General features: G+C 42.8%; 1 protein-coding gene across 7 annotated transcripts in view; it reads left to right on the top strand.

The window, feature by feature from the left end:
* Positions 1-406: 406 nt before the first annotated feature.
* The window catches only part of traf3ip1 (TNF receptor-associated factor 3 interacting protein 1), a 131,045-nt gene continuing 105,949 nt past the window's right edge, over positions 407-25,502 (top strand). For 6 of the 7 annotated variants that reach the window (XR_013577908.1, XM_078551430.1, XM_078551427.1 and 3 more), the window contains exons 1-2: positions 407-906; positions 19,801-19,869. Coding sequence is in view for 6 of the 7 variants with exons in the window: in XM_078551430.1 (XP_078407556.1) it covers positions 784-906; positions 19,801-19,869 (192 nt within the window). In the remaining variant the exon portion in view is untranslated. The remainder of the gene's footprint in view (positions 907-19,800; positions 19,870-25,502) is intronic. The other variant, XM_078551431.1, reaches the window with a different exon arrangement.

Below are 25,502 nucleotides of genomic sequence, written 5' to 3'. Positions count from 1 at the left end.
TTGAAGAAGGTCGGTGTTTTGAAGACGCTCACCCCGCTGTCCTCTCTCCGCAGATGCTGCCAGGCCGGCTGAGTTTGTTTTTTGGGCAGCATTTTCTGTTTTTGTTTCAGATTTCCAGCACCCGCAGTTGTTTTGTTTTTTTTATCTATAAGATTGGTGAACCGGGTGGGGTTTTCTTTTAAATTTCAATAACAAGGTGGGGGGGGGGGAGCTTTCAGTTCCAGATTTGATTTAATTTAAAATTCCACCAGCTGCCCTGATGGGGATTCGAACCTGCGCACCCAGAGCATCAGCCTGGGCCCCGCGGGTGGGTTGGCAGCCCCAGTGACGTCATCACTGGGGCCACGGACCCTCCCAACTGTCGCGGCGGTTGCTAGGCGGGCGCGTGGCGCGTGGCGCGGTTGCTAGGCGGGAGCGCGGTTGCTAAGCGAGCGCGTGGCGCGGTTGCTAGGCGGGAGCGCGGTTGCTAGGCGGACGCGTGGCGCCGTTGCTAGGCGGGAGCGCGGTTGCCAGGCGGGCGCGTGGGGGCGCGGCGCGGTTGCTAGGCGAGCGCGTCACGCCGCGGCCGGCTCGCGCGGTGACGCAGGCGCGCGGCGGCGGTTAGCGCTGAGCAGCAGCGGCGGAGAGGGAGCGAGAGGGGGGCGGTGGGAAGGTGCTTGCGCCCGATTTTGGTGGTGGTGGTGGTGGTTGGGGCACCACGAAGCGATCGGCGTATCCGCCGTTCGCCGCACTTGCGCTGCCGGATGAGGTAGATCAGGGAGAGAAGGAGGCAGAGGCAGAGCCATGAGCGGCCCGTTCGTCAAGCGGACCCAGGAGTCGCTGGGGAGGGTGATCAAGAAGCCGCCGCTGACCGAGAAGCTGCTGAGCAAGCCGCCTTTCCGCTACCTGCACGACATCTTCACCGAGGTGAGGCTGCGGGGGGAGGGAGAGGAGCCTGGGCCCCGGGGTGTGGGGGTGGGGACCAGGGACCAGAGACCGACGCAAGGCCCGGCTGGTTGCTAGGGACTCACTCCCGCCCCCTCCCGGTATATTATTCACTGCACAGGCATCAGGAGGGGAGGGGATTCATTGTTCCGGACAGGCTGGTGTGTGGTTGCATTTCCACAGCCTCTCTGACCCTCTGGCTCCTGTACACAGGGACACACTGTGTGTGTGTGTGTGTGTGTGTGTGTGTGTTGACGGGTCCTCTCAGCTGTTTTGTTTTTGGTCAGGAGGTTCTTTTATTTCAGGATTGGCAGAGCGTTTCTCCTCAAACACCTGGTTGAAAATTGTCACATCCAATACATGGGGGCTATCCTCACATTCTGAGTATACTCACACTGTGTGAACCTGAGGTCACCCCCCCCCCCCCCCAATCTGCTGCCCTCTGTGTCTTCACTCAGACCCGAGTCCTTTATCACCACCTTCAACACCTCTTTGTTCCTTTTGTCTGTGACATCTTTTGATTATCTGCTCCTATCACTGCTTGCTTGTCCCTACAACCACCCCACCCTCAACTTCTCTCCCCCCGCCCCCCACCTTAAACCAGCTTATATTTCATCCCTCTCCTAACTATACTTCAGTTCTGTTGAAGGGTCGTGTGGACCCGAAACGTCGACTCTTTTCTTCTCCACCGATGCTGCCAGACCTGCTGAGTTTTTCCAGGTAATTCTGTTTTTGTCCCCAATCCCTGTGCTCGCTGATCTACATTGGCCGGGAACCATTTTTGAAAATGGTTTCAAAATGAGGCATTTAAAAACCATTTCAAGGATGAGAGTTTTTCGAAATGCGGCATTTAAAATTCAAAAATAAATCTCAACCTTGCTTTCAGATCTCTCCATGGTCTTGCTCCTCCCGACCTCTGTCATCTCCTCCAGCCCCACAACCCAGCAAGACCTGGACAATATCCAGGCTTGGGCTGACAAGTGACAAGTAACATTCACGCCACACAAGTATCAGGCAATGCTCATCTCCAGCAAGAGAGAATCCAACCATCTCCCTTTGATGCTCAATGGCATTACGATCACTGAGTCCCCCACTATCAACATCCTGGAGGTTACCATTGACCAGAAACTGAACTGGACCAGCCATATAAATATTGTCAGAGGTCAGAGGCTAGGAATCATGCAACCTCCTGACTCCCCAAAGCCTGCCCATGATCTACAAGGCACAAGTCAGGAGTTTGATGGAATACTCTCCACTTGCCTAGATGAGTACAGCTCCCACAACACTCAAGAAGCTTGACACCATCCAGGATAAAGCAGCCCGCTTGATTGGCACCATGTCCACAAACACTCCCTTCACACTGACGCATAGTAGCAGCAGTGTGTACCATCTACAAGATGCACTGCGGGAATTCAGCAAGGCCTTTTTGACAGCACCATCCAAACCCACGACCACTACCATCTAGAAGGACGAGGGCAGCAGATAGATGGGAACACCACCACCTAGAAGTTCCCCTCCAAGTCACTTACCAACCTGACTTGGAAATATATCACCGTTCCTTCACTGTTGATGGGTCAAGATCCTGGAACTCCCTTCCTAACAGCACTGTGGGTGTACCTACGCCACAGGGACTGCAGCGGTTCAAGAAGGCAGCTCACCACCACCTTCTCAAGGGCAACTAGGGATGGGCAATAAATGCTGGCCCAGCCAGAGAAACCCACATCCCGTGATTGAATTGAAAAAACCTTCTGAGATCTCCGTGCTCCTCTAATTCTGGCCTCTTGAGCATTCCTGATTTTAATTGCTCGATCATTGGTGGCTGTGCCTTCAGCTGCCAAGGCCCTAAACTCTGGAATTCCCTCTCTACGTATCCACCTTTCTACCCCACTTTCTTTCTTAAAACTTATCTCTTTGACCACGTTTTTGGTCATCTACCCTGATATCTCCTATGTCGAGTTTTGCTTTAAAGCACCTTGGGATATTTTATTATTTTAAATGTGCCATATAAGCTGTTGGAGCTTAACAGTTTCATATTTGATGGAAGATGACTAGAGGTTGAATTATTCCCATATAATACTCTGCACACCAAGTGCTCATGTATTATAACTCTTAATAACTATATTATGTGGTTAACCACTCTCAGTTTGACGTTTAACACAGAGCTTCATTCATTGGTCTGTAACAAATATTTTCAATGTCCTATGAAACAGGTTCCCATCCAAATCTGAAAGCAGCAATATACAAAGGCACCTCTCTACTTATGATCTTATTGCAACATGTAAGATTCTGAGGGGGATTGACAGTGTAGATGTTGAGAGAATGTTTCCCCTCATGGGGAATGTAGAACTAGGGGGCACTGATTTAAAAATAAGGGGTCTCCCATTTAAGATGGCGATGAGGACAACTTTCTTCTCTGAGGGTTGTTAGTCCTTGGAGTTCTCTTCCCAGAGAGCAGTGGAGGCTGGGTCATTAAATATATTCAAGGCTGAGTTAGACAGATTATTGATCGACAAGGGATTGGGGGACAGGCAGGAAAGTGGATTTGAGGCAACAATCAGATCAGCCATGATCTTATTGACTGGTGGAGCAGGCTTGAAGGGCCGAATGGCCTACTGCTGCTCCTATCTCTTATGTTCTTATGAACATCAGACAGACTGTCATGTCTTCCATGTAGCCAACTGCAATTTTAACTTTAACTCTGTGTGCTGTGACAAGAGATGAACCATTAAATAAGCTTTCAAAGAAATAAAGCAAGCTCCACTCTTCCCTGCTAGGTTTCCTTGATTCCTGGATAATAAATCAAGGTTAACACTAGGGCCACCAAATCAGAAAAAATACCGTCCTTACTGGTATTTTGAGGGCCTCGTCCCTTAATTCAAACTATTTAGCTGTGACAATAGTAACATTGATCATGATTCACAGATTTGCAATGATTCTCAGTTGTTAGTATCAGCTGTATCTACTGACTAAAACTACCCATTGTGATATCTACAACTAACACAGAGAGAAAGGAACCATACCACCACAAGACTTCCATACGTTTGGCCTGTACTACTCCGTGTGACAGCTTGGCTCTGGTAACATTCTTGCTTCTGACTCAAAATCCAGTGAGATGTAAAACTGCCTACCCATGCATGATTGCCCCTTTTTAACCCGGTGGTAAAAGTTAAAATTACCTCCAAGGACGGGAGCACATAATCCAGACGGACATTTCAATGATGGAGTTCTTCACTATTGGGGAAACTGCTTTTTGGATGAAACATTAAACTGAGATCAGGCGGATGAAAAATATCCCATGGTAGTTCTCCTAGAAGAGCAGGAGGTTCTTCTGGTGCCTTGGCCAACATTTACTCCTCAATCAACATGATCAAAACAGATCATTTTAAAGCTGGTTTTCTATTGTATTGCTGTTACGGGAGCTTGGTGTGTGAAAATTGACAGTTGCCTACAGGACAACAGTGAAACCTAGCTCCATCCATGATTACCCCTGAACCTTTTGTGATCCTGTTTGGATTCAAAGATTCTAGAGCTTCTTCCTAAGGGAAGTCTGAAAATCAAAGCTAGATATATTACTTCTGCACTAGAACTTCAATCAGATATTGCACAAATTAATTTATCTTCTTTTAGATTCTCCTGGTACTTGATCTAAAATAGCAATCTGTAATGGTTGATGTGATCCAGGTACTGATCATAGTAAATGTTAGCAGTTGTGGCATTGTGGAGTGATGGACATATCCAGGTTTTTTGTTCAGGTTAAGAAATTGGAATCTCTTGCTTTTAATACACTCCTCATCACAATTGGAATCAGAGAAACATTTTCATTTCATAGCACTCTGGTTTATTATACAGGCTGTAACTAATTCTTTGTCAATTTCAGCTTTTTTTAAACATACTGTGTAACAATTGGGCTTGTCCAACATATAAGCTCTAATAGGCAAGCCTGTACCTCCTATGATCTGAAATGTGATCTTATTCCTTAGGTAGACTGGCATTGTATACTCTGGGTCAACAGTTGATGTCTGGAATGATGCATAGGAATTCTCTTGTATACTGAAATCAAAGAAAGATTTATAGCACCCATCACAACCTCAGGACATGGCAAAATACTTTATGGGCAATTAAGTACTTTTTGAAGTATGGTCACGATAGTCACTTCTAAAGGCAGCTTGGTAAAAGGACCCTTGCTTGGTTCTCCACTCTTAGCTGTCCAATCCTAGCTGGAACATCATCACCAAAGGCTTTTCTGCCCACCCCTCTATCTGTGGAGTCTGCGCGGATCTATTCTTGACCACCTCTTCCTCAACTACATGCTGCCCCTTGGTGACATCATCTGAGAACATATTCTTGAGTGTAAACTGAGGGCACTTGACCCCTCCACTATTTGCCTCATGCCATCCATTGGCAGCTATGGCGTCGGATTGCTTGTCCAACCTAAGCTGCAATTTCCTTCACTTAAACATTGGGAAGACCAAAACCATTGACAGTGATCCCTGCCACATGCCCTGTAACCATACCTCTGATTCTCCTCTGCCTCTTTCTGTTTGAACCAGTTTGAACCTGTTCACTGGCCTTTTCGATGCTTAGCTGAACTTCCAATCCCTTACTGTGTCCATTACAAGATTGCCTATTTTCTCTTCTGTAACATTGCCCTCCTCCTCTCCTGCCACAACCCATCTGTTGCTGAAAGTCTTATGCATGCCTTCTTACCTCCAGACTCAACTATTTGAATGCTCCCCTGGCTTTCCATCCCCAACATTTTGAAAGTTTCAGCTGATCTGAAGCTGCTAGTATCCTGCCCTGCAGCAAGCTCTGTTCACCCATCACCCCCGTCCTTGCAACCTACCTTGGGTTGTGATCTTTCTATGCTGACAATTTAAAATTCAAATCCTCATTTTTTTATTTTTTTTTGCCCCTCCCTATATATGCAACCCATCTCCCCCTACCTTGCCCAACTATTGACAGCTTTGCCTTTAGCTGTGTAAGCTCCACACACTGGCATTCCCTACTTAAGTCTTAAGACCTCTTAATTTACAATCTTGCTTAAAACTCACTTCTTTGACTAATCATTTGTTGAGCTTTCCTAATATCTCACCTTCTGGCTTGATGTCTGCTTATGTCTGATTACACCACAGATGTTTTTCTTTGTTAAAGATATGATAAAAATATAAACTTTCTCTTTCTGTTTTATGTCCATCCATTTAAACAGCCACCTCTCCTCTCTGCTTGATATTTGCAGGATAGCGCTTGCCTGGTATGATTTAATGCTTTGAAGTTATGTGGGAGAGGGCTATGAGTAACTTCTGATGAACTATACCCCATAGTACAAGCCTTAAAAGAGTGAGAATTTGATTAGAAGCGGGGTTCTTTGGGACTGAGAAAATCTGTTAGGTGTAATGCTATCCTGGTGGGTTAACTAATTTTTTAGATACCTACCTTTTAAAAAAAAAAAGACACATTGAAAACTTTCTTCTAAGGTGAATGAAAGCAGGCTGGACTCCTATTGTGACCATTCTTCATCACATGGTCTAGTCAACTTGTTTAAAAGTAACATTCACTGAAGGCACTTATAAGAAAAGTCCATTCATAGGGACAGGAGTAGGCCATTCGGCCCTTCGAGCCTGCTCCACCATTCAGTAAGATCATGGCTGATCTGGTTGTGGTCTCAACTCCACTTTCCTGTGTATTGTTTATATGATTATATTATTTTATATTAATTGAATATGACTGTTTAGGGTTTATGTAGAGGAGTCATATACGACTCGAAGTGTTAACGCTGTTGTTTCTCCACAGATGCTGCCTGACCTGCTGAGTCTTTCCAGCATTTTCTGTGTTTATTTCAGACCTCCAGCATCCACAGGATTTTGCTTTTATTTTAGTTATCAGGGATGATTGGTAGCCAAATCAAAGAATTGTAAAATAGACAAATATATATTTTTGTAAACAATGGAATTGCAAGATGAGTTGAGCTGTGCTTCTGCATTGAAATCATGTTTGCTTGATAATATTTTGGTATTTTTATTCAGGGTAAAATCAAACTGAAGGACATTTTCTTTTTTCCTAAGCTCCAGAAGGTGGAGCTCCTCATATTTTTGAGGAATTGACTGCAGTGAGCTCATGATGATCTGCCCTAGTTATGTACAGGATAAGTTGAACTCATTAAGCATGCACAGCATTGCTGATGCTCACTGTAGAACAGAAAATCAAAGTCATTTTAATGTAGCCCCCTAGCTAACTTATTACCAGATTGTAAATATTTGTTAATGCACTTGAAGTGCAACAATTCAGGTAGTGATTTGAAGTAATGAACAATTGAAGTTATAAATTGCTTGTGTTGTGTGGATGTTGTATTTGTTTCTGCTGTTACTATGGTACTTGGAAATGAACACAACTAGGGGCTGTCTTAAAAGTCTGTTGTCACAAAGGCTTTCATTATAAGGCTTTTTTTCCTTCCGCTCGTCAGTATGAAAGAAGTTTAAATTATTACCAGAAATTGCAAGAGAATCATATGTCTTCTATGATGCAAAAGGTTGCTCTGTGTGTTCCCAGGTAGTGATTCAAAGTTGCCCGTGCATTTTATTTAGTAATCTACTTTAAGAAAATAGCTTCTATGCACTACTTAAAATATGAAAATGCCAAGCAGCACATACTTTCACGAAAAGAATGGGATCATGATCAACCAATATACAAATAAAGCACTGTGTGCAAAATCATTTAGTTTGCTGACAGAAAGGCAGCGTGGGTGAATTTTGGCCCTTCATCACAGCCTGAAACGTTAACTCTGTTTCTCTCCACAGATGTTGCCTGACCTGCTGAGTATTTCCAGCATTTTCCGTTTTTATTTCACATTTCCAGCATCTGCAGAATTTCGTTTTTGTAACACTAACCTCTGCATGTTACAGTGATTTTTTTTAACATAAGCAACGAACTTTAACACACATCCACAAATAACTGTATTGTACTTGCAATTGTACTATTTTAAAGTATTACATTAAATAGCAAGCAATTAATACTAAATCAAAATACTGCGAATGCTGGAAATCTGAAACAAAAACAAAATAAGCTGGAAATGCTCAGCAGATCAGGCAGCACCTGTGGAGAGGGAAATGGAGTTAACGTTTCAGGATGCCATGACCTTTCATCAGGCCCTTTCGTCGAGCAATTAATACTACCTGTTGCCTCCAGAACGTCCAAAATAATCAAATTTGCACCTTTATGGGCTACCGTTAAAGCAAAAGAACTCCTGACTCCTGTGAGAACTCCGGCTTTACTAATTCGCATGCTTGAGCTGCACACACTCATAACAGTGTTGTTTTATTATCTCACCAAGCTGATGCTATGCTGAACAAAAACAAAAATACCTGGAAAAACTCAGCAGGTCTGGCAGCATCTGTGGAGAGGAGCACAGTTCACATTTCGAGTCCGCATGGCTCTTCAACAGAACTAAGGAAATATAGAAAAGGGGTGAAATGTAAGCTGGTTTAAGGTGGGGGTGGGGGGGGGGTGGGAGGGGGACAAGAAGAGCTGGATAGAGGGCCAGTGATAGGTGGAGATAACCAAAAGATGTCACAGACAAAAGGACAAAGAGGTGTTGAAGGTGGTGATATTATCTAAAGAATGTGCTAATTAAGGGTAGAAAGCAGGACGAGCAAGGTACAGATAGCCCTAGTGGGGGTGGGGTGGGGTGGGGTGAAGGAATCAAAAAAGGCTAAAAGGTAGAGATAAAACAATGGATGGAAATACACTTAAAAATAATGGAAATAGTGGGAAAAAAAAATCTATATAAATTATTGGGAAAAAACAAAAAGGAGAGGGAAAATCAGAAAGGGGGTGGGGATGGACGAGAGAGTTCATGATCTAAAATTGTTGAACTCAATATTCAGCCCGGAAGGCTGTAAAGTGTCTAGACAGAAGATGAAGTGCTGTTCCTCCAGTTTGCGTTGAGCTTCACTGGAACAATGCAGCAAGCCAAGGACGGACATGTGGGCATGAGAGCAGGGTGGAGTGTTGAAATGGCAAGCGATAGGGAGGTCTGGGTAATGCTTGCGGACAGACCGAAGGTGTTCTGCAAAGCGGTCACTCAGTCTGCGTTTGGTCTCTCCAATGTAGAGGAAACCGCATTGGGAGCAACAAATGCAGTAGACTAAGTTGAGGGAAGTACAGGTGAAATGCTGCTTCACTTGAAATGAGTGTTTGGGCCCTTGGACGGTGAAGAGAGGGGAAGTAAAGGGGCAGGTGTTGCACCTTCTGTGGTTGCATGGGAAGGTGCCGTGGGAGGGGGTTGAGATGTATGGGGTGATGGAGGAGTGGACCAGGGTGTCACGGAGGGAACGATCCCTACAGAACCACAGAAGGTGCAACACCTGCCCTTTTACTTCCCCTCTCCTCACCGTCCAAGAGCCCAAACACTCCTTTCAAGTGAAGCAGCATTTCACTTGCACTTCCCTCGACTTAGTCTACTGCATTTGTTGCTCCCAATGCGGTTTCCTCTACATTGGAGAGACCAAACGCAGACTGGGTGGCTTTGCAGAACATCTTCGGTCTGTTCGCAAGCATTACCCAGACCTCCCTGTTGTTTGCCATTTCAACACTCCACCCTGCTCTCATGCCCACATGTCCGTCCTTGGCTTGCTGCATTGTTCCAGTGAAGCTCAACGCAAACAGGAGGAACAGCACCTCATCTTCCGACTAGGCACTTTACAGCCTTCCGGACTGAATATTGAGTTCAACAATTTTAGATCATGAACTCTCTCCTCCATCCCCACCCCCTTTCCTAGTTTCCCCCTCCTTTTTGTTCTTTCCAATAATTTATATAGATTTTTCTTTTCCCACTTATTTCCATTATTTTTAAGTGTATTTCCATCCATTGTTTTATCTCTACCTTTTAGCCTTTTTTGATTCCTTCACCCCACCCCACCCCCACTAGGGCTATCTGTACCTTGCTCGTCCTGCTTTCTACCCTTAATTAGCACATTCTTTTGATAATATCACCACCTTCAACACCTCTTTGTCCTTTTGTCTGTGACATCTTTTGGTTATATCCACCTATCACTGGCCCTCTATCCAGCTCTTCTTGCCCCCCCCCCCCCCCCCCCCCCGCCCCCACCTTAAACCATTTCACCCCTTTTCTATATTTCCTTAGTTCTGTTGAAGAGCCATGCGGACTCGAAACGTGAACTGTGTTCCTCTCCACAGATGCTGCCAGACCTGCTGAGTTTTTCCAGGTATTTTTGTTTTTGTTTTGGATTTCCAGCATCCGCAGTTTTTTGCTTTTATCTTGATGCTATGCTGAGCTGTTTTCACAGCCTCCTAATCTCCTCTGTCCTGTAGTGTCCTCCAAAACATGTAGGTTTTACCTGTAAACGTCTTGTTCTCTGCGGTTTGTAACAGAACAAAGCCTGCTGTTTGTAAGCCCAGCTCGTACGTTTCAACTGGCCGTGCACAGGACAGGCCTGATGGGGAGGTGGTTGACTAGTAATGGTCAGTGTTTTAACGTCTCCTTTTGAACCTGAGTGAACCACTTTGGCTCAATTTTCACTTTACTCATTAATTTTCCTTTGAATATTTGGTTTTATTATGTTTACATAAACACATTACATTCGCATTGCTTCAGCGGTTCCTTTGGCATCACCTTATTTGTTGATAATCACGTATGAGTTCCTCTGTACTCCACACAAGATGTTTTTGTTTTCGCCTTTAATATTTAACAGTCCTCTCAAAATTAGTGACTGGAATATTCACAGTTTGAATCGATTCAAAACCAAAAGTATGACTCATTGTATATTAAAAATAATACGCAGGTTTATACATATCTAGAGAAGGCAATTAACAAAACCAAAACAGCACACGTCTATAGAAAAGACATTGATTAAAATAATTAATGTACTTCCAGCATCAAAGACAAAACCACAGAGGGAAGGTCAGCAAACACCCACACAGGTAATGTTGAAGAACGCTGTATCAATGCCTGCCACATCTTTTTCTAATACTCATCCAGCTTCATCACATCACCATCTGGGGAGCTTGAAGAGGTTATGGTTCTGGATTCTGGTCCTCCTCCTCCCTGGCTTGACCATGCTTATGCTTGTTAACAGCCTCTGCTAGTTGTCTAAGGTTTACCCCTTCCCATGAAGAATTACTGCTCTTGCTATTTTGTGGATAAATGAAGTTAGTTGTATACCTTTCTTTTGCTTCAACTCACCTCTAGCTCCTGCCTATTTTTTTTGACATCATCAATGCTCACTGTGTCTCCATCACTATGTTGTTTCCCCTGCTGTTGTTTGAGGACACCATTTAAGACACTGGTTAACTCCTCTACCTTTTGTTTCAATTTTATTTAAACTCCTCTTTTTGCTCTGCATCGCATGCTGCTATTTTCTGTATTTCTTTGCACCTTTGGCTTGAAGATAATCTACTGACATGACCAAGGTCAGGCTTTCTTTTGGCTTTTTGACCGATTGGAATGTTTTAAAGTTTTGATGCAATTGCTATCTGTTTGGTTATTTTGCTATAATGGAATTTTCCAGGTTCTGGCGGTGATTGCTGTCTGTTTTTGATTGTGTCTTTATATTTATTATTTGCTGTCCTAGCCAGACCATAACCACAATTCTTCTTTTTGAGATGGTGCTCTTTGGCTAGTGTTTTAACCAAATCCCCTCACTGTTCTATGTTTTCTGTTTGCTCAGTCATGGGGATGTACAACCCTAACCATTTTTCCACATCTGTGTGTGGTGCACATGTCATTCTTACTTCTTTAGCTTTTAGGGTTGGCTACTGTCTATAAATCGATCATAACCAAATATCTCCTTCTGATTTATGTTTACTTAAGGGTTAGCTATCGTTTATAACTCGGTCACAACCAAATATTTCTTGAAATTCTCAAGTCAGAATCAAATACCTGTTATTTTTAAAACTCAGGCCCACCCAGGGACGCCAATTTTAGTAGATTTCCCGTGGTTACGGTTCCAACAAAGGATTGTCAGTTCTGCAGGAATAACCTCCACATGCTTCAGCCCTGAGTGGTTTTCAACAGCAAGCTTTAATTATACATTGACTAATAGTTTAGGAAGGGAATTCTAGAGTTTAGAGAACAGTCATACAAACTTACGAATTAGGAGCAGGAGTAGGCCACTCGGCCCCTCGAGCCTGTTCAGCCATTCAATAAGATCATGGCTGATCTGAATGTAACCTCAACCCCACATTCCTGCCTATCCTCGATAACCATTCACCCCCTGTTAATCAAGAATCTATCTAGCTCTGCCTTAAAAATATTCAAAGACTCTGCTTCCACTGCCTTTTGAGGAAGAGAGTTCCAAAGACTCACAACCCTCTGGGAGAAAAAAATTCTCCTCATCTCTGTCTTAAATGAGCGATCCCTTATTTTTCAACAGTGACCCCCTAGTTCTAGATTCTCCCACAAGAGGAAACATCCTCTCCACATCCACCCTGTCAAGACCCCTCAGGATCTTATATGTTTTAAGCAAGTCGCCTCTTACTCTTCTAAACTCCAGTGGATACAAGCCTAACCTGAAGGCATGGCTGTCATTGGTGGAGTGATTAAGATTGGGGTTGCACAATTGGAGGAGCGTGGAGATCTCAAAGACTTGCAGGGCTGGGGGAAGCTACAGAGTTAGGAGAAGGATAAAATCATGGTTCAGCTTCAGACAGTTGTCAAAGAGAGGAATGAAGTTGGTGGTTGGGAATGAAGTTTGTGGTGGAGATAGGAGGCATAATTTTCGGGCTTCCAACTCTTGCTGCAGGAATTTTCTGTTTATCCAGTTCTGTATGGCAGACAAGTATTGTGACAACTCAGAGACAGTGAAGGGGCTTGAGAGAGGTGGTGGTGAGGTTGAGCCCAGTATGATTAGTAAACCTGTCATTAAGTTCATAGTTGCTGCTGCTGATGATGTGAAATAAGAGGGGCCATGGATAGATTCTTGGAGGAACTCAGAGGTGAGAGCAGGAAGAGAATACATTGCAAGTGATTTTCTGGCTATAACTGGGTAGATAAGAATAGAACTGCTACAGATGGTCCGGTTTTCAATCTAGTGGAACAAGAATCAATCCTCTCTGTCCGATTCTGATATTACATTATTTTATTAATATGCTTCTAATGCAATAACAACTTGCACTTACATAGCATCTTTAATGTAGGAAAACATTCCAAGGTGCTTAACAGAAGCATAATCAGACAAAATTGAGACCGGGCAAAAAGAAACTGATGCTAAGAGGGGTCACTAAAAACTTGATAAAAGAGGTAGGTTTTAACAAGGCTATTAAAGGATGAAAAGAGGTAGAGAGGTTTAGTGACGGAATTGTTGAGCTTGGGGCCTAGATAGCTGAAGGCATGGTCACCAATGGTGAAGCAAAGGAAGTGAAGATAGATTACTTGTAGTTAAAATATTACATAATATATATTGTGTTTTGCATTGAGCAATTTCAAGATAGTTATGGATGAGGAAAGCCATTTAACCCACTTTAGTTCATTCACCTTTACATTGTAGCAATGAGATGTTTCTTCAATGATTTCAAGGTTTTTTTCTCTGCTATTTTATCTGAAAATTGATGCCCTGTTTTGATCGCTCTATAGACAACTTCCTGATATACCAGTCCTAAATTTATTTTTTACTGGTTTGAATCCTTATCTTAATTTAAAGTATAATTCCAGATCTAGCTTTACACCCTTGACTATTTTGTATACCTTTAAGATCACCTTTCAGATGTCTCTTCCAAGCTGAGAGCCTTAATTTCTTGTCTGTTCTCTCTTAGCTTGAATCTTTTACGCTAGCAATCAGCCTCGGGTTGTTCTCTGCACTGCCTTCAGTGCTTGGATCTTTTCATTGTTCTTCTGCAACCAGTACTGAGCACAGAACTTAAGGTGCACTCTGACTAGAGCGTTGTACAATTTGATCACTACCTCCTCTGACATATTTCAGTATTCTTTTAACTTTTATTACTGCTTGCATTAGTTCAGCATGTTGAGTTTGGGTTTATGAAGATTCAACTTGGCAATTTCAACATAAATCATAGATAATTTGTGTCATCTTTCTTTTTATGTGCACAACCTTACACTTGTCTTTTTACCCATTGTATTTTGTACAACTTGCTCTGTAATTTTTGAGTTGCATCGTTCAATTCCATTGCCTCTTCCCCAACCCTCCCCGTTTACCCCCCTCCCCTGTTTAATATCATCTTCGAGTTTGACTGATTTGATTGAGTTTCTGAGTGCACATCAATAACGTAAGTTAGAAAGAGTAATGGTCCCAACACTAAGCCTGCAGGCATCCTACTCAGTACCATCTCCTCCCACCCCCAATGTAACTCCGCTAACAGGTGCCTCTTGTTTTCTACCCTTCAGCCAATTTTGTGTTGTCCGTTCTCAAGATTTACTGTGGACACTCTTAGCTTTGAGCTTTGTTAATTGTCCTTCATGAGGAATTTTGTCAAATACCCTTTGGAAGAACCCATCCTATAGAGTTCTCCACAGTCCATTTGGGTTGTCGGTTCCACAAAGTTATTGAGGGGGTCAACAAGGCAGGATTTTCCCCTCTGCAAAAATGTGGATAATCAAATTTACTTATAATTGATTCCATTATATTACATTAAAGTTATAGTAATGAACCTGTTGTAATCCAGGTCTGGCTGCCATTTCTTTTCAATATGGATACAACATAAATTTTTGCAAGCTACTCCCCAGTGTTTATTGAATCCCTCATACTAATTGTCAGTTTAGGTTTTTCAAGCTCATCTGAATATCTTTGACATGCAATCAGTTTTTTCAATTCACTGCCACCGTTTAGATTATTATTGTTGCATAGTCTGTCAATTTATGCACAGTTGAACATGAATTAAGCAAATCTTGTCCATTTTATTCAGATGATTCATCTATCCTTTCCTCAGGGACACTTCTGTTCTTTCATCTCTTCCCCATACAGCTTGAGAGTGTACTGTAAGGAATGATTAGCTCCACATCTGAAGAGCTAGAGATGTGTATGCTTTTAACTGTGCTCGTAGCAACACGAGGAAGTTGCACATCCAAATTAAATAAAGTATGAAAAAGAGGTCCCATTTTCCTTTGCACCAGTAAATATTTTGAATGGAAAACACCATTTAGCTGCAAGATGGTTTGTAGTGGTGCAGTTCCCATTGTACTGTTTGATAGACACTTAATGGACGCTTTCTGTGAAATCTCTATTCCACTTTGCCCATTATTTGTTCGTGGATTTAGCAGTTTTGGTTCTGTTTGCTGCTGCTGGGCTGCTGCACCAATTCAGAAGCTGGCATCTAGAATCGTGAACCAGTGTTTAATGCTGTGATAGAATGAATGGCACAACACAGCACTTGAGGGACATTGGCTACCCTGGTACTCTTCTTTGGAAAAGAAGTGAGTAATGTAATAGAAGCATTTAAAATTGAGGGATCTGGAGAATGTGGATTTAGATATGTTTTCTACCTGGCAAAAATTTGAGAGCAATGGGTTATAGTTTCAAATTGAGGACAACAAAGGAAAATGCTGAAATTCAGGCAAATTTATTTGCAGTATAAAGACCTGTGCAATAGACTTGCAATGAAGGCGGAGAAGCAAGAGAGCAACACATGGTTCTAAAAGAGGCTAGACATCTTCCTGTCAGCACGTAGAATTCAGGGCCTTTAAATTTAAAGGTATATGCAGGTAATTTTGTGCAATGTTGATTGATAGATGGACCAATGGTTTATTTCTTCCTGAAAATTGTAATATTCCAAATTTTTCATCCTTGAAGCAGTGAGTTGATATCAACTGGGACAACAGTTTGCTCTCCCTCTGGGTTAGGAAAGGAAGAATTGTTATTTCTGATCCTGATTATCGTCTAGCAATTGTACACCTGCGAGTGTCCAACGAGGGTTGGGTTTGATTATAATGCACCCAAGGCCAAATAGCTTGCTGTCACTCCGCTCCCAGGCTCACTATTGAATAATCAGAACATAAATAGGGGCAGGTGCAGATCATTTGATTCTTCATGCCTCCAGGTATGGTCTCACCTAGGCCTCTACAATTGCAGTGAGACTTTTTCACTTCTAACCTTTATTACTAAGGCATTGGAGTATAACCTACTCTTTACTGCTTGAGCAAGATAATAGCGTCAAGCAGCAATAGAACCAATTAGTCAATGGCGAAAGTGTGGTGCTCACCATTTCGCCCACAGAATTCTCTCTGCCATATAGTTTTCATGGACTTTAGAGTGGAGACTTGCTCTAATCCACGGTTTATTTCTTAACTGTGCCCTCTACAGGAGATCTGTGGCATGTGAGCAGGGCAATAAACATTAAGGCTCTTAAAACCAATCAGACTGAGACATAGGGCTGAATTAAGGCCCGCCCAATGTGACGTCTGGCAGGAAGTGCGCTTCCTGTGCGGGCGGGGGGGGGTTTTCCCAAAAGCGAGAGTTGCTCTTTCGCGCATGCGCACATCTCTCAGAGGCTAAGTGCTGCCTCAGGGAAATCACTTACACTTCTAAAAATATGAAAATTAGAAAAAAAAATTCCCTAACATGTCCCCCTCATGTGACAATGTCACATGAAATGGGACATGTTCATAATTTACATTATAAGTTTATTAAACTTTTTAAATCCCTACATGAAGCCTCATCCCACGGCTGGATGAGGTTTCATGTTTTTTCTATTGCCCGCCGGAGCAATCAATCCTGACCGACTCGCCAACTTTAAGGTTGGACGGGCAGGTCCTTTAATTGTTTAAATGATCCTGTCAATGGCCTCAATTGGCCATTGACAGGTTGGCGTGCGCACAGCTGATTTGGCTGTGCCCCCGCCTTCCTGAAAATTTAAATGGGGCGGGATAACATTGGGGTTCCCCCCTGACATCATCCCGCGTCATATTACGTGTTGGCGAGCGGGCCCCGCCCCCTGCTCGCCGATGGCCAAATTCTGCCCATAGAGTCCAAATTGGAGTATAAAGAAGGAAGTATAAATTGGATTTAAACAATGTACAATAAGTGGGATAAAGATTGGGAAAGACAGATGGGATTAAGAGAGAGATAAGAGACAAAATTAGTTTTAAAAATATCTCCGACGCTAATTAACTTCTGAAGGAATAAAACTTCATAAAATTAAATTTTCGAGACTGGAGAGGCTGTATGACAATAATTTTCATTTATCACACCATTAAAATTTCATTTACTCCTGAATGCACCAGCTTTTTATGGTTAACTTTAGTGGGAACTAGTGGGCATGCCCCCCAAATTTATTGTTGCATATCTATCAATGCTGATTATATCAGTGAGATTGACATTGTTACAGTGCACCCTGTGGAGGATTGGGATATTTCTGGCAGCAACTTCTGGATTTCCGCATTAAAGTGTGCATGTGCAGACACCAGAAGTTGCTGTCTGATTTACTCCATAATAACAGTGAGCTCTGTTAACCTCATTGTTATTAACACAAAATTGGGGCCAATATCTTCGCAAGGGGTGGGAAAGAAATTCGCGAGAAAGGAAATGTTGAAAGTTTGCATGCAATAAAAAGCCATCAGTTTTACACTTTGCTTTGATTTAGTCTGTACTGAATGCATGGAGTGTGTTTTGAATGCTATTTTTAAATCTAGTTGTTTTAAAGGTGAATTACATCAAGTAGGTCACCAATCTGATCCATCTCTGTAATGGATGTCATCAGTTACATTTGAACTCATTTTGTTTACATTGGTGTTACCAGGCAATCGTTACCATGTGTGAAAAAGATTCTAGTAATGCTAAAAGAAGGATTTGGAAGGGAGCAAATATACATATTAATTCATCTGTAGGTTAATTTTAATATCTGGAAACAGACATTTTAAAAAAGTTTTTGCATAATTTACAGATGTAAATATTCAAAAGAGAAAACCAGGTTTTTGTACCAGATATTATTCTTTCTTACCACTCAGATGAGCTGGAGTCTTTAAGACATGGGGTGAAGTATGTAGGAGCAAAGAAGGTCAGGAGAAGCATTGCCACAGCAGTTTAGAGAAGAGACCACAAAAGTGTTACATGAGTCTGAAGAGTTTGAAAGCCAAAGATGAGAAATGTTGCATATCAGAGTTTTGGTTTCATACTATACCTTGTCCAGAAGTGTAAGGGAAACATTAGAACAATCTTATAGGTACTGGAGCAGTATTCAAGACTTGGGCTTACTTGTAACACTATTTTTGATGATAAAACCCCTAAGGCGGTCATGTATTCACAAGTTAAACTTGGCCACCACCTGTGAGGTAGGCCAAGATTAAGGTTCAAGGACTCCTTGAAGGCAAACTTCAGGAAATGTTGCATGTTCACCATGGGCTGGGAGAAAATGCACAAGATAGAGCTACCTTGGGAGTGATCTCAAGCAGTGGTGTTGCTTTCTTCAAACAGCAAAGGATACAGGTAACTAAGGATAAAAGGCAAGCTAGAAAGACAGGGCAGTCTCAACAAAATCAGAAAATTCTTCCTTTCCCGCACTGTGGAAAGCCGTGCAGATCTGCAGTCAAGCTCCACAGCCACGTTAGAAAGCACAACAGATGACTCAATACACGCAATGAACAGCCATCTTGATAACAAAGGGAAACTGGCAATGATGACGAGGTGTTTCAGTCTATCTGCTGTGTTCCATGTGCCCTTTCCCAGAAATACTTTTTAATCATTATTTTTACATTATTATTTCCACACTTGTGTGTACATTATTTTCTTGGTGGTTCTATGAACAGTTTTCCTTACTGCTTTTTAAAAACCCTGTCTATCAAGACCATTGAGAAATCTGTCCACATTTCTCCTTTAGCTTACATTACTTTTTCATTTCCCTTAAATTTCTTTGTAGTTGATGGCATTTTACTAATAACTATTTTTGCCATTTTTAAATTATTACAAGTGGATATGTTGCTTTTAACTGAAGTGTCTACAGTTGTTATAAAAGTGTTACAGTCTGAACAAAGTTATTGCCCAATTCACACAGAACAATAACTTGTATTAAAATATCTACATAAATATCAAACAATCCCAAGATATTACAGGGCTAGGTGTATGCACAATAAGTGTGGAACCAGAGGGATAACCAAAAGTTTGGCCCTAGAGAATGGGTTTTGAGAAGAGTTTTAGAAAGTAAATGGTGAAAAAGCTGGATGGAGTGGAACTTATAATGGGTCAAAGATGATGGTTGTGGTTTTAGTGTTGAGCTAGATGCTGAATCTTGTGTAAGACTGAATGGTGGACAAGCAGTCTGCCAGTTTTGAGGCTGTTGCTGAGTCGAGAATCGGTGGAGAAGTACAGCTGGATTACAATAATTATTGGTATGCAGAAGCTGCGATCCTATGTCAGTTGATGATATTACTAAAGGAAGCAAATACACGAGGAAAAAAGAAGGAATGCGGGTAGATCTTTGGGTGATACTTGGTGATAATGGTATTAGAGTGGTAAATAAAGCTGCTAATGAAAATGCTCTGGCTATCTTTGGATAAGTAGGAGTGGAATGTTGATTTAATTAAGGGCAGTCCCACCAAGCTGTACACTGGAGGAGGAGTGTTGGAGAAGAATCTCATGATCGCAATGTTTAGAGATCGAGAAAGGATAAAGAGTGTCCACTTAGCGTGTCATTCATGACTTTGGTTCAGTCTGTTCTTTTGGGAGGGATTTGGACATGGATTTTTAGGACAGAGGAGCATGATACTGCGAGGTGACAACACATTCAATGACCTTGGGGATTTTTGATGGGGGATGTTTGGCGGGAATGGTAGGGTTGAGGGTGGGTTTGTTGAAGAGGGAGTGACGACAGCAGTTTTGAAGAGCAAAGGGACTGACTGGTGTTTGAGGGGCTTGAACTATTGATACTGGTAATAGTTGAATAAATATGTTTTGAGTTACTGTTCTTTTCTATTTTTAGGTTATAAGGACCACTGGGTTTCTGAAAGGACTGTATACAGAGTTTGAGATGAAATCTGATAATGTCAAGGTAAGTGAAAAGTAATTGCACACATTGCATTGTTTATATAGTAGGCTGTTTAGGTTAAATCATTAAAAAATGATGAGCTCTAGCACAGTGTAGTCGATGTGAGGGTTGATTCACCGTTCTCACATTCCCAGTGGGAATCCTCTCACTGATTATGGTTATACACAAATTGGAAAAATGAGAGCATGCACAATTGGAGATAGCCCTTTAACTTGGTTTGGAAATTGGTTGGGAGGCGGGAGACAGAGTGTGTGCATTAGGGGCATGTACTCAGATTGGTAGGATGTGACAAGGAGTGTTCCCTAGGGATCTGTACTTCGGGCCTCAACTTTTTACCATAGTTACTAATGACTTGGATGATGCAATAGAGAGTTGTATACCCAAGTTTGCAATTGACACTAAATTAGGAGGAGGTTTAAGTATTTCAGTCGGGAGCAGGAAGTTGCAAAGGCCCATAGGTTAAGTGAATGGCAAAACTAAGACAAGTATGAGGTCATCTACTTTAGAAATAAGAAAGGTAAATCAGAATATTTTCTAAATGGTGAGAAGCTAGGAATTGTAAAGGAGAAAAAGGAAATAGGAATCCACACACACAAATCAATTAAAGCTAGTCAACATGTTTTTTTTATTTATTCATTGACGGGATGTGGGCTTCACTGGCTAGGCCAGCATTTATTGCCTCTCTAGTTGTCCTTGAGAAGGTGGTGGTGAGCTTCTTGAACCGCTGCAGTCCATGTGGTGCAGGTACACCCACAGTGCTTTTAGGAAGGGAGTTCCATGATTTTTGACCCAGTGACAATGAAGGACCGGCGATATATTTCCAAGTCAGGATGGTGAGTGACCTGAATGGGGGACCTTCTAGCTGGCGGTATTCCCATCTATCTGCTGCCCTTGTCCTTCTAGATGGTGGTGGTTGTGGGTTTGGAAGGTGCTATCGTTTTGGTGAATTCCTGCAGTGCACCTTGTAGATGGTACATGCTGCTTTTACTGTGTGTTGGTGATGGAGGGAGTGAATATTTGTGGATGTGGTGCCAATCAAGTGTGCTGCTTTGTCCTGGACGGTGTCAAACTTCTTGAGTGTTGTTGGAGCTGCACTCATCCAGGCAAGTGGGGAGTATTCCATCACATTCCTGACTTGTGCCTTGTAGATGGTGTACAGGCTTTGAGGAGTCAGGAGGTGAGTTACTTGTTGCACGATTCCTAGCATCTAACCTGCTCTTGTAGTTGCAGTATTCATATGGCTAGTCCAGTTCAGTTTATGGTCAATGGTAACCCCCAGGATGTTGATAGTGGGGGATTCAGTGTTGGTAATGCCATTGAACATCAAGGGGCGATGGTTGGATTCTCTGTTGTTGGAGATGGCCATTGCCTGACACTTGTGTGGTGTGAATGTTACTTGCCACTTGTGAGCCCAAGCCTGGATATTGTCCAGGTTTTGCTGCATTTGGACATGGACTACTTCAGTATCTGAGGAATCGCGAATGGTGCTGAACATTGTGCAATCATCAGCGAACATCCCCACTTCTGACCTCATGATGGAAGGAAGGTCATTGATGAAGCAGCTGAAGATGGTTGGGCCGAGGACACTACCCTGAGGAACTCCTGCAATGATGTCCTGGAGCTGAGATGACTGACAACCATCTTCCTTTGTGCTAGGTATGACTCCAACCAGTTTTCCCCCTGATTCCCATTGACTCCAGTTTTGCTAGGGCTCCTTGATGTTACACTCAGTCAAATGCTGCCTTGATGTCAAGGGCAGTCACTCTCATCTCATCTCGGGAGTTAAGCTCTTTCGCCCATATTTGAACCAAGGCTGTCATGAGGTCAGAAGCTGAGTGACCCTGGCGGACCCAAACTGGGCATTAATGAGCAGTTATTGCTATGCAATTGCCACTTGATAGCACTGCTGGTGACCCCTTCCATCACTTTACTGATGATCAAGAGTAGACGGATGGAACGGTAATTGGCCGGGTTGGATTTGTCCTGATTTTTGTGTACAGGACATACCTGGGCAATTTTCCACATAGCCGGGTAGATGCCAGTGTTGTAGCTGTACTGGAACAGCTTGGCTAGGGGCGCAGCAAGTTCTGGAGCACAAGTCTTCAGTACTGTTGCCAGAATGTTGTCATGGCCCATAGCCTTTGCAGTATCCAGTGCCTTCAGCCATTTCTTGATATTAGGTGGAGTGAATCGAATTGGCTGAAGACTGGCATCTGTGATGCTGGGGACTTCTGGAGGAGGCCGAGATGGATCATCCGCTCGGCATTTCTGGCTGAAGATTGCTGTGAATGCTTCAGCCTTATCTTTTGCACTGATGTGCTTCATTAAGGATGGAGATATTTATGGAGCTTCCTCCTCCATTGGGTTGTTTAATTGTCCACCACATTCACGACTGGATGTGGCAGGACTGCAGAGCTTATATCTGATCCATTGGTTGTGGGATTGCCTAGCTCTGTCTATCACTTGCTGCTTAGCACGCAAGTAGTCCTGTGTTATAGCTTCACCAGGTTGACACCTCATTTTTAGGTATGCCTGGTGCTGCTCCTGGCATGCCCTCCCGCACTCTTCATTGAACCAGGGTTGATCCCCTGGCTTGATGGTAATGGTAGAGTGGGGGATATGCCGGGCCATGAGGTTATAGATTGTGTTTGAGTACAATTCTGCTGCTGCTGATGGCCCACAGCACCTCATGGATGCCCAGTCTTGAGTTGCTAGATCTGTTTGAAATCTATCCCATTTAGCACGGTGCTAGTGACACACAAAAGGATGGAGGGTATCCTCAATGTGAAGGCAGGACTTCATCTCCACAAGGACTGTGTGGTGGTCACTCCTACTGATATTGTCATGGACAGATGCATCTGTGGCAGTCAGGTTGGTGAGGAAGAGGTCAAGTATGTTTTTCCCTCTTGTTGGCTCTCTCACCATCTGCCGCAGACCCAGTCTAGCAGCTATGTCATTTAGGACTCGGCCAGCTCAGTCAGCAGTGGTGCTGCCGAGCCACCCTTGGTGATGGACATTGAAGTCCCCCACCCAGAGTACATTCTGCGCCCTTACCACCCTCAGTGCTTCCTTCAACTGGTGTTCAACATAGAGGAACTCATTCATCAGCTGAGGGAGGGTGGTAATCAGCAGGAGGTTTCCTTGCCCTGGGATGGTGTTGGTGGTGTCTGGGACATTATCTATAAGGTATGATTACGTGAGGATGACTGTGTCAGGCTGCTGTTTGACTAATATATGAGACAGCTCTCCCAATTTTGGCACTAGCCTCCAGATGTTAGAAAGGAGGACTTTGCAGTGTTGACAGGGCTGAGATTGCCGTTGTTGTTTCTGGTGCCTAGGTCGATGCCAGGTGGTCCATCTGGTTTCATTCCTTTTTTGTGACTTTGTAGCGGTTTATTATAACTGAGTGGCTTGCCAGGCTATTTCAGAGGGCAGCTAAGAGTCAACCACATTGCCGTGGGCTTGGAGTCACATGTAGGTCAGACCAGGTAAGGGCGACAGATATCCTTCCCTAAAGGACATTAGTACATAAAACAATCAAAAAGGCTAATGGAATTTTGGCATTTATCTCGTTCAGCTTTAGTTTTAGTACAGAGCCCTTGATCAGATCTCATCTGGGGTGCTGTGTTCAGTTTGGGCATCTTACATTGAGAAGAATATATTGGCCTTGGAAGGAGTACAGTGCAAATTCAAAAGAATGATGCTGGGGCTTAGAGGATTAAATTATGAGGACCGGCAGCGTTAACTTAGTTTGTATTTTTTTGAGATGAGAAATAGTTGATGGGAAACCTAAATAAGCTCTTTAAAATGATAAAAAGATTCAAGGGCTGAATGGTCACTCCTGTCCATAAGGTTATCTGATGTCTGGCAAAGGATGCACACCTACAAATAATACGGAGTTAGGGGAATGTGAATCCAAATGCATGCTTGCTCATGTAAAAGTAAATGGGTTTTTTGGTGAAGGACAATTTAGTTGGTCCTGATATTCTGAATATAATAGTAACAGGTCCATGATGAACCAGAGTGTAAACAAACAATACAACTGCATTGAAGTGGCACTTAATTGGCCAAAGGGTGGATGGGCTATCTGCCATCTACCCCTCAGTTGGTAAAGTACAGCGGGAAGGTGATGGGCGTGGCACCTCCTGTCATCCTACCTGATTTTATGCCCTCCTCTGCCTCCCAGCATGCTTCCTGGGGCCCTGTAAAATCCTAGACCTATTCACTCTACTGAGTAGTCACAGTGGGTACCCTCAGCAAGAACAAGGTCCAGACTCAAAATGTCTTCTACTTTGTGAGAATGCCCAGGATTATTTCTATCTGAGTCGCGTAGAAATAGATCTTCCAGACTGAAAGATTTGAGATTCTGCTGTAAGAACTAGGCCAGCTGTTTGGTTGTTAACACAGTCAACCTAATGAATTGAAAAACTTCTGGACACCTTTGGTTACAAAGTTATCATCAGGATTAATTTGGAATAAGCTGATCATTTTTAGGGACTTTACTGTCCAAGGAAAGCTTGGTCCTTGGATCACCTCTCGGGGACTTCCTTCACCCATATCAGTTCCCATGTAAACAGGACTCCTTGTACATCACCCATGAAAGGCATAATGCTAACTTCAACAATTTGAAGAGACCTTCAGTGCTACCAAAACCAATGACTACCTGTAGTGTAACCAAAGCACAGAACTGCCCTTGAATTTAGCTAAATTCTATTATCCCTCTCCAATACTGTTCCACAGTTGATAGTTTTGCCCAATATTTGCATCTTGCTTTGCATTTTCAGCTTTAAAGATGGTCAGGAACAAAAATACATATAAAGGCCACTCATTTAAAGTTTTCACAGAATAATGGATAAAGTTGTGGAATTTAATCCCCAAAAAAATTGGAAAAAAAACAATTCTCAAATACTATTTAATAAAATGGAATTTCATTTTTTTCTATCTGTGAAAATTATTAATCCCAATCTTATCCCCTATTTGGTATGAACACACTGCTACAAATATCTGACTTATCCTAGTTCTTCTGTCTGGTTAGCGCCACTCTGTAAGCATCCTTCATGATTGGGAGTTTATCTTCACTACCCAATATTTAGATGCCTCTGGATAATATGGCCCAAGAGGTTTTAACAATAGGGCTTTTCGCCATATAGACTGAATATGACTGTGGGAAAGTTGTGTTTCAATAGTATAAAATTTGGGGATGGGGAGGTGCAATTTGAATTTGGGGTAATGAAGGTGATTATGGCAGTGCTGAGGAATGGAATACTTTCCCACAATGGGTATCTATTGTCAGCCTCAATTGTTTTCAAGCCCAGGATAGCACAGAATAAAGCTCTGTCTGTCTCCTCCAGGGTAAAGAGCACCCATGCTTCTCTTCCCACAAAAGCTCTATTTATAGTACTTTAATGAAGCTATCAATTTGCATTGAAATGGAGGTAATTTTCCATATGGCCTAGATCTTCTGTTCAGCGATAATGCTGGGCACGTTGCCTCTGCCTGCGACCTTTTTACCGACCCAATGCTGCTGTCCATTTCTTATGGATCTTCCGATCCTGGTTGAAGGAGAAACTAGATTAAGATTTTGAGATGCTCAGAATCATTTAACTTAGAACTCTTAAAACTGGTAGATGTATACT

The sequence above is a fragment of the Cetorhinus maximus genome, chromosome 11 (assembly GCF_964194155.1).
Source record: "Cetorhinus maximus chromosome 11, sCetMax3.hap1.1, whole genome shotgun sequence".
NCBI classification, from domain to species: Eukaryota; Metazoa; Chordata; class Chondrichthyes; order Lamniformes; family Cetorhinidae; genus Cetorhinus; species Cetorhinus maximus.
Note: the sequence above shows the minus strand (reverse complement) of the source record. Positions and strands in the feature narration are given on the sequence as shown.